Source organism: Scomber scombrus, chromosome 5 (genome assembly GCF_963691925.1).
Source record: "Scomber scombrus chromosome 5, fScoSco1.1, whole genome shotgun sequence".
NCBI lineage: Eukaryota > Metazoa > Chordata > Actinopteri > Scombriformes > Scombridae > Scomber > Scomber scombrus.
The window spans coordinates 26379048-26389331 of NC_084974.1; the positions used below are offsets into that span (position 1 = coordinate 26379048).

General features: G+C 37.3%; 1 protein-coding gene across 1 annotated transcript; it reads left to right on the plus strand.

The window, feature by feature from the left end:
• The first annotated feature begins 1814 nt into the window (after positions 1 to 1814).
• Positions 1815 to 10046, plus strand: LOC133980325 (acetylcholinesterase-like). Its single transcript, XM_062419023.1, has 10 exons — positions 1815 to 1857; positions 2813 to 3121; positions 4878 to 5112; positions 5684 to 5816; positions 5935 to 6086; positions 7027 to 7213; positions 7418 to 7728; positions 8393 to 8602; positions 8697 to 8854; positions 9462 to 10046. The coding sequence occupies exons 2-10, from the start codon at positions 2821 to 2823 to the stop codon at positions 9557 to 9559; spliced, it is 1785 nt and encodes a 594-aa protein (XP_062275007.1). The 5' UTR covers positions 1815 to 1857; positions 2813 to 2820; the 3' UTR covers positions 9560 to 10046.
• Positions 10047 to 10284: the final 238 nt, after the last annotated feature.

Here is a 10284-nt window from a genome sequence, read left to right on the forward strand (position 1 = left end):
TAACAGGTATTTTTTAATGAATTCACAATAGGGAGTTTCTTTCAGTCTCTGCTTAGAATTAAGAGTTGAAGGCCAAATCCTTACCTGCCTTTCCTCCCTGAACTTCCCTCTCTGCCTCTGTCTAATGAGCAGTAAAGTTACAGTGACCAAGTCCCACAGCTCACCTTTGATGGTACCTGTGGGAAAGATTGTCACACGGGAAGCAGAGAGACAGTATTACAATGTGCTTTTGGCAAGGCAGTGTAACACAATCTTAAGACAATAACATAAGGGTAAAAGTTTCCATTTCAGCATTTTATTAGAAAAATAATCCACACATATAAATAGAAGATTTGGGTCAAATAGACCGCATTAGTCATTAACTACTACTCTTTTCCACTCTTTGCTTTTGTCACAGAAACTGTTGGACATTATTTTTTTATGTGACATATTCAGAATGGTTTCTTCATCATCCAACTAAATAGCAACCAAATACTTAATACAACTAAAAAGCTCATATATATAATAATGCCTACATGTTTTTAAGCCATAGCCTACTTTTTTTTTAAATTTTTGGAAATTATTTCGAGTGTTTCTACATGTTCTTCTTCTGTTCTATGATAACAGGGTATCATTTGTATTTAATTTAGTTGAATATGGCTTCATCTAATTTCATATAAGGTACTTCGTTCATGGATCTGATGATGTCATAATTAATAACCCTCCTCTTTCATGTGAACACAGTTGTAGGTGGATAGGAAAACCCTGAGTTGACTGAGCTGGTTGATAGCCAGCTTCGTAGTGGTGGTTATCTTGACGGCCAATGTTAGGCTCAACGAGCCCAACTAACAAAATGATACCCCGGTATGTTGAACTTGCTTCGTAGTACAAGCCCTACTAAAGTGTGGTTTTCATATCACCCAAAATCACATCAACATTGTATATGAGCATTTTTTAAGGATTTACGCAGTTGGGCTGGTGTTTGTCTCTTGCGTTTGGTTTAAGCAACAAAAGCACTTAGGTGAAGCTAAGGGAAGGACTGTGATCTGTTAAATGTCAGTATTGTAAACACGTCACAGATGGCTTCGGATTTTACAATTTGGCAGTTATGTTTATTTAAACAGTTTTCTCATTATTTAGTTAAAAACATAATTCAGGTGAAATAACATTTCTTCCAAAACATGTTTACTTTTGCAACACAATTTCCAGACACAAATCATTCCACCATTCTGCTTCATATTAGATGAATGCCTATTTTTAACATGGCATCATTTTCTTAACATTGTTTATCGTTGCTGAAATATTGACCATAATTGGATGGGAATAACTGACTCAGTGCCAGTTATCTGTGTTTTCTGCTGACTTGACATGGAGAGAGGCAGTACACCCTCAGTGATTCATGCATCTGACACATGACCTGTCCACAATGTTCTCAGATGGATTTGAATATATAATGTAGATGTAGAGTGATGATGTCAGGTTCAGTTGCTGATGTAACAACAACAATAATAATAATAATAATAATAATAATAATAATAATAATAATAATAATAATAATAATAATAATAATAATAATAATAACAATGTATTTATAATAATTAAAAACAAATATAATACACATCTTTTTTAATAAGGTTCAGTTCTTATAATAATTGTGAAATGTTGTTTTACTGTTTAATATATGATAGTGTTCATATATTATCATTATTATCATTATTACGGGAGTAGTAGAAGTAGCAAAATTAGCTGTGGGGGCCGGACAGTGCCAGCCCCTTGTGCACGTTTGGCACGAGGATTGTCAGCCCACACCGTCTTCATCTCATCAAAACTGTGTCCCCATTTAACTCCACACAGACAGACAAACTGCTGACGGACACGGTAAGACGGTTTTGTAGATTGATACTGGTAGAAAATGTCCGTTTTTTTAAGTCTATCTCTTTCTCGTCTCTCACCAACGCACGCATCTTTTTTAGAAATCCAGCTTTGTGCGGCTTTCTCCTCTGAACGCGGGTTTGTTAGGTCTGAGCCTTTTACGTGTTCAGCGGTTTCACGAGTCAGCTGCGTCTGGGAAGTCATATTCTATGATCGTCTTCGTATTTCCAAATATTTAGGCGTTATAATTAAACGGTTTAAAGGTAACACATTTTTGGAGGAATGGTCCTCACTAACACACACACACACACACCCGCCGCTTTAAAGTATTGCATTGCACTAGCAAAGAAAATAATGTGGATTCACTCTCTGGCAATTGTGTAATGCTTCTGAAAGCTGGTTTATTACATGGCAAAAATACAAATGTTTGCACGTTGAACAAAAGTCTGAGAAGTTAAGACTTTTTACTGCTATACCTCCCTAAAACCATTTAAAACATGTATTTTTACTACATTATGTGTACCCTACTTCTTTCTTGACAATATTGTTATTATTAATCAATGTGATCATTTTTTCCTTTTAAAGAACAGCTTTTAATGCTCGTCCAAAGGGAGTGATTTTATAATATCTAAGGGTGGACCATGTCAAGTAATATAATCCTTGCTCCATGATCCTTGAAACCAAACTCCATAAACTGTCAACAAAGCAGTCAATGAAAACTGCAAAAATAAATTGAAGCGTAATCTGGTTTGATCTATATACGTCCTGCTCTTTGAACTCAAACTCCATAAACTGTCAACAAAGGAGCCAATTAAGTTTGCAGTCAGTCATAAACTGCAAACACTTAAAAGTGTGTGTGCACCCTTGCGCGTAACTTACATCAGTGTTATGAAGATTTTGAACTGGAAAAAAAAACAAATACATAAAATGAATGTATATTTTATGTTTTTTCCCTATCCAGGATTTTTCATGGCGACATTCTCTCCCAGTTCACGCTTCATCCCTCTTCTTCTGTTGTTTAATTTCCTGACTGTATCACTTGCCGCAGAAGATGACCTTGTAATAAGTACTAAGAATGGGAAAGTACAAGGGAAGTTGCTTTCAGTTCCTGGTGGTGATGTTAGAGCCTTTCTGGGGATTCCTTATGGTAAACCACCTATAGGGAAGCTGAGATTCAGAGCTCCAGAGCCAGCAGAGAGATGGGAGTCGATGAAGGATGCCACAGAATTCCCAAATTCCTGCTTCCAGTTGCCAGATACTGCCTTTCCAGGTAGGACACACAATTTACACACAAACACAATGTATTCTGTGTATATGTTGTGTTTTTAAGGGCAAGTGTCAGAGAAGGATAACTGTCTGGCCCAGTGTTTTGGCTTCACATTACTCATTAATTAAGCTTTATTCACTGGATATTGAGTAACAACAGCACCCAGATCTTTTGACTTTTAGTGTAATTTTTTGGGAAATGAACAAATAGCAAAGGATTTTACTTAGAGTGGGTGTGGTGAGCATGATAGTAGCATGTACAGCCTTTAATTAGTAAGAAAATACCAAGCAGGAGCAGTCAACAGTTGGATAGGTAAGATTTTTCTCATGTGTTTAACTCTCATTGGAGTCTAATGGACACTACTAAGAGTTATAGGGTCCCATTGTGTTAGTATAGTGGTTATAAATATTACTGTTTCGCTCATTCAGATTAACTTACTAACAGGCTACTACTGTTGTGCAGGAAAGACAAAAGTGTAGGGGGACAGTGAGATAACTATAGAATGTTATATGCTTGTTCATAATCATTCAAGTACAGTAAACAGTTTGTGGGCAGGGGTGGGCCTATTCCAGTGGTCTAGCACCCAAAAAGAAAAAAGAAAAATAACAGTATAACAATGATTAAAATCTATCAAGCGAAGGCAAAATTATCCTTACATTTAATACCTGAGAAAAGTCAAGCTCTGATAATCCTGGATCCTACATTTCCCATAATGCAGTTCAATAGTGTCTTTTCACTTCACGTAATTTAGTTGTGACAAGGCACCAAAGCTGTTTATAAAATCACCAAAGCAGTAGCAGATTGATGTCAGAATCAGACATGTCTCAGACTATTTTCAGCACAACATCTAGGACCAGATTTCAAACAAAATACCACAATTCTCTTTGGCCGGCTTCATTTGAATCTCCCAGCTGTCTGTGCCTCTCCTCCCACCTGTGCACTGTGTGCTTTGGTCACCAAAATGCCACACATAGACACAAAGTGAGTTTTAAGATCAGTAAAAATACCAAACAGTCGAAGTGCTGCTTGCACTGCTCGTTGCTCCTCCATGAAAATAAGGCCCATTGTAACATACCGTATACTGTACACATACACTTCATTTATTACTGTATTAAAATAGGCAGTGATTGTTCTTAGAAATGAATGATGGGAATGTTTCGACTATTTATCAGCTTAGTAAACAAAACTATATCTACTCATATATACATTCATAATCACACAGATACACAAACTGACTGATACAGGCCTACCCGCCCACCCAGAGATGGAATGGGGCTCGGTCATGGATATGTTGTTATATATAGACACAGCCACCTGTCAGGGGTTGTTTGAGGCCAGATACAGTGCCAGACTTATGTACAGTGTAAATTCCCAAAACATTTTCAAATATAGATATGACAGCAGAGATAGATATTCAGAGAAGGCACTGATGTGAAACTACTGTTACTGCTTTGGACAAAGCAGTGCTTATTAAGAGGAAAATTAACAGATTTATTTATATCTTTACGACTTGTGCAAATGTTTGAGAGCAGCTTGTGATAAATGGTTATTAATTGAAATGCAGCTGATATCTATTTTAAAATGATTGCCTGTGTTCAAGGGTCAAGTTGAACTTCCGTTAATGTCGGATCTAACAATCATGTTCACCATGAAAGATCTGAAGGAATGAGATTAGAGTATCAATAGTTAGAATAAAGGACACTCAGTCAGTGTTTTTTACCTTGATATATATATATATAAATGAAATATTTCTTGTCAGGGTTTATTGGTGCAGAGATGTGGAATCCAAACACTCCTCTGAGTGAGGACTGTCTGTACCTAAACGTCTGGTCCCCACGTCTCAACAAAACCCATCCTCAGCCCTCACCATTGGCTCCTGTCCTTGTCTGGATCTATGGAGGCGGGTTCACTGTAGGAACATCCTCTGCGGACATTTATGATGGCCGCTTTCTGAGTAAATTTGAAGGTGTTGTCGTGGTATCAATGAATTACAGGTAAGAATTTACAGCAGTGTGTTGCTGCTACCATGAAAAAAATCTACCCAGTTTCTCCCATAATGATATATTGTTATGATATTAAATATATTTTTAAACATGTTCTTGTTATTCGTACACAACATACCAAATTATTCTGTCTATTCTGTATTTATAATGTTTAACATGGAATAAAATCATTTGGTATATGCAAATGAGAAGAAAAGTCATAAAAGCATGAACAATAACATGCTATAAGATCTTGAAATGAGAAACTAAGTATTTTTTGTCATTGTTGAAGTATTAAATAACAGAAAATTAAAAGAAAAGCTTATAACAGAAAAATACATTAATATATAAATGTAAACACATTTATCTATGAGCATGATTTCTAATGTTTTATACTGTAAAAGTATGTCAGTGGCTCCAGGCCTGCAATGGCAGTAGTATGAGATTCACATGTACTGTAAGAAGTAGAGCACAGGCATGTGTAAACAGGAATGACCTTATCAATGAGATTACTGTGGTATGTACAAAAGGAAGTAAATGCTGATTTTATCAATCTTCTTCATTGTTGTCTCATATATGACAGACTGGGAGCTTTTGGTTTCCTGTCTCTTCCTAACAACAACAATATTAAGGGCAATGCAGGACTGCTGGACCAGCGCTTGGCTCTCCAATGGGTAGCCAATAATATTGCCGCTTTTGGAGGCGACGCTTCAAAGGTAAGAGTTTTTTGTCTTCTCTTCTTAGTCATGCACTTGCTGTTTAAGTCTAAGATAAGGTAACAAGATTTTATAAAACAGTTTAAACTGTTGTCTATCACTTTGTTAATGTTTTCAGGTGACTCTGTTTGGGGAGAGTGCTGGGTCAGCATCTGTGGGCTTCCATCTGCTCTCCCCAGGCAGTCATGATCTTTTTCAAAGGGCTGTCATGCAGAGCGGTTCTCCAAATGCACCCTCGGCAACGATCAGCCAGACTGTCGCTTGGGACAGGTAGTGTGTATGTGTATTCTTGTGTCTTCACCATATTCATATGCTAAACATTAGCAACATATTTTGATTATGTTTTAGTGTAAGTTTTGAAGTTCTTCTTTAATGACCCCTACCGTGCCCACTCTGTTATGATTGGCCAGCTTTCAGGAAGCTGCTGAGGGGCAGCATGTATCAGGTGTACCGCTGTTGAAAACCCAACATTTTATGCTTTACTGCTTTAAATTAAAAGTTTTTAGATGACAAAATAACCTGTGACCTTTAGTGTGAAGAATTTACAGAAAATTAAACATATTCCTCACTAAATTAGCAGAGCTCTGTGAGCATTACTATAAAGCAGTCAACACATCAACAAATGGAGGTATTTGCTATTTGTTCAGTGGATCAGTTAGAAATAATGCAGGGAGGGATAGTACCAACAGAAACAGCCACAGTGATGATGATGTTTGATGAGGAGCTGTAGATTACTAGTATACCTCCAACAGATAAACTACTTATTTTACATCAATGAACATTAAATACCTTAATGTTAGCAGAGCAGGGCAGTCGACTCGTGCACTGTGCAACGAGCAGATGACCATACAAAGAGATCTGTCAGGAGCCAAGCTTGAGCTTCCAAAACATTAGAAACCGAGCATTTAGAGCAGTCTGTAGCTTTAGCATTGTGCTCACAGGGATAATGTTCTACATAAGTTTACCTCATCGTTTGACATGTTGCCCACTTTGACAAGAACATCTGACATTTTATCATCATATGACTGAAATTAAGGAAAAGCATAATAGAGTTTTTATTTCCCTTTCTTTTTTCAGTCCCTTCTTCCTCTCTCCCTTGTTTGTCACATATTTTTTAATCAGTCTCCCCCATTGTCCTCTCTTCCTCTTATATTTCTCTCCACTCCTTCGTTCACTGATTGTCTTGCTCCCTCTGTATGTTTCCATCCAGGTCCGTGAAGCTGGCAACATTACTGGACTGTCCCACGTCTCATCCAGACCAACTGGAAGCTTGTCTGCAGAAGGCTGATGCTAGAAAAATCGCATCTAAGCAATATGATATTCTCAAGAAGCCTACATTATTAGCCTTTCCCTTTCTTCCTCATGTTGATGGGGACTTCCTACCAGATGAAATTGAAGTAGGTGTCTGTGTTGTGCATATGTAGTTGACTGTGGGGGTTGAGGGTGTTTTGTGTTTTATACATACGTTTTAATACTATTACAGCATACCTAAATTGGCTGATGTAGCAAATGTCAATCACCCATTCAGTAAATTTACATGTGTGTGTGAAGGCAAAATTAAACAGAGGCAGTTTTATTAAAATTCTCTGATTTCCCTGCAGGTGTTGCTGCAGACAGGTAAACTCCCAAAGAAAGATGTGCTGTTCGGCTTAAACAAGGATGAAGGGACCTACTTTCTAGTTTATGGAATGCCTGGATATACCAACACTGGAGAAAGTCCCATCAGCAGAGAGCAATACCTGAATGGAGTAGCAATTGCAATGCCAGATTCCAGCGATGTTGCAAGAGAAGCAACAATTTTCCAGTACACAGATTGGGCAGATGAGAATAACAAAATTAAAAACCGTGACTCGCTGGGCAGTGTGGTTGGAGACCAACAGTTCGTTTGTCCTGTACTTGAGTTCGCTCACAGGTAAAGAGTAAATCTGAGTTTTAATGATGACGTATGACTCATGGTCATCAGTAAAGGTTCTAGTTCATTTAAACCACAAGAGTCAGGGTAGGGCTAGCTCTTCCATTGACTTTTCTTTCGAAGTATGTGGCAAATGTATTATATCAGGAAAACAACCCTAGAGTTGTATCATCTCATTTTTATTTTACTTGAACTTATAGTTGGCTGGTGAGGAAGCAATAGTACACTCCTCCTATTTAGGTACCAGTGAGACTATAAATAACATATATAAGTTTGAAGGCTTAAAAGATACTAAACAGAATAAACAGTGAATAATATTATGAAGCTAAATGTTACAACACTAGAAAGCTATCAAGGTGTCTTTTGGGATGATGAGTTCCAGGTAAACAGTAGAAATATTCTGTCCACTTCACAAAGTAATATACAAGGACTGTGCTATTAAGTATCAATGCAGTAATAAAAACAGATACAGTGACTTTGTTTTTGTTTGTTTGTTGTCCCATCATTTTGGGTCACAAACAAATAATGTATGTCATCCTAAATTAATAGGGCGATTCTCATCCTCTGTGATGTTCCATATGTTTATGTTTAATGTTCTCTTATTAACCAGACATAGTGCAGTGCAGTGCACATATAGCTCAATATTGTTATTTTTTTCCCCCAGGTACTCACAACGGGGTGGTAAGACTTTCCTATATTTCTTTGACCACCAGTCGTCCACCAATCCTTGGCCAGCATGGATGGGCGTAATGCACGGCTATGAGATAGAATTTGTCTTTGGAATGCCTTTGGATGTATCCCTGGGATACACAAAGAATGAAGTGAACATGACCAAGAAGTTTATGAAACACTGGTGCAACTTTGCACGGACAGGGTACATATAATCGGATACTCAGTAAATCACTCAAACTGTTTATAGACCCTCATTGCACGTTTGGATTGTTTTGATCGGCTTTTGTTTTTGTCAGGAATCCAGGAATTGATGGAGCTTTGTGGCCCATATTTACCCCTGCAAATCAGGAGTATGTCACTCTGAACTACAACCATCCAGAACAAAAGAAGATGATGAGGGCAAAAGAGTGTCACCTCTGGAAAAAATTAATACCAAACATACAGAAAGTATCAGGTTAGACACACACACACACACACACACACACACACACACACACACACACACACACACACACACACACACACACACACACACACACACACACACACACACACACACAAAACTCTATATAGTTATCTGTAGTAGGTTGTTTTGCATCAGGCTCTGGCAGGGAGGCGTTTTGCTGTATTTAGCCTGTGGAGGAGATTTGTATCCTGGCTTGCTCCCCTCCACTTTACCACAGTTGTGGAGATCTGAGTGGGAGGAGGAAGAGGGTCAGTCATCACTTCACTGAACACTGTTCACATACATGGTGAATAATACACATACACCTATCCAATGAACCCATTGTTCATACATAAAGACAAATACTGCACATACACACATTTTCATGTTATTTTTGGTATCATACAAAGTCTACAGTGTGTGGCATCATTTTGTCTCCTTCATCCAGAAGAGCTCCTTCTCCATTATTCAAGTCACATCATGTACTGTATCTTTAAGTCCACGAGGGTTGTAATGCAACTGACCGTTTATATATGTACACATATACATGCATATACTGTGTATAAAAAAATACTAAGATAACCACATGTCTCTTTATCTGTGTCTTTGTCCACAGATGATCTGCTGACTTGTGTTACTGCAAATGGAATGACACTCTACTGCAACTACACATTCTTTATCATTTTACTGGTTATTACGTTAACCTACTGGTAGGGTGAAGAGACCTATCTTCCCAAAAACTGTTCTGTCACGCAGCTATAAAAATTGACATAAGAAATTGTGGACAGAAAGAATAAATAAATGTGGTCTTCGTTACTATTGCAAACATTTTATGTGATTACTCCATTATGTATATTTTCGAAGAAATTGATTATTTTACAGTGTGTGGTTTATTTAAACAAATGCTCCACTTTTAATAACAATAATATAAGGGATCCGGAAGTCAATCAAATAAATAATTTACAAAGAAAAAATATATATTTTTGTGTCTTATCATGAAACTCTGGTTTGTTTTAACTGTTCCTACAATAACCAACATTCACAGCAAATGCTTCTTTCAGCTTCAGGCAGCTGACCACATGTCACATATAACAGCAACATGTTTCCCAGCAGGAATACAAGCTAACATCTTTCTCGGTGCACTTGTATTGGATATTGGTTATAAATTGGTATTCTGAAATTGGTTAGTGAATACTGTACAGTATAATACATTGGACTCCCAACAGGCAGGTCAGAATTTGACTTTTGTAAATTAATTTTCAAACTGCAGAAAACACATACTATACCTTGCTGACAAGCAGAATCAGTGGTAACAGTAACAGTAATTTCATTTTTTGATGCCTTGTTTTTATCATGAAGGCACTTAAAAAAACGTTTTAAACTTTTATACATTGGTAAAGCAGTGTGCCTTAACCTTGTTTAGAGTTTTTGGAGTCAAA

What these genes read in the sequence shown, in the direction of transcription:
- LOC133980325 (XM_062419023.1), top strand. Translation starts at nt 2,821, where the DNA reads ATGGCGACATTCTCTCCCAGTTCACGCTTCATCCCTCTTCTTCTGTTG. An exon ending in GCCAGATACTGCCTTTCCAG is followed by an intron (nt 3,122 to 4,877) that starts GTAGGACACACA and finishes ATTTCTTGTCAG; the next exon opens with GGTTTATTGGTGCAGAGATG. An exon ending in TCCTACCAGATGAAATTGAA is followed by an intron (nt 7,214 to 7,417) that starts GTAGGTGTCTGT and finishes ATTTCCCTGCAG; the next exon opens with GTGTTGCTGCAGACAGGTAA.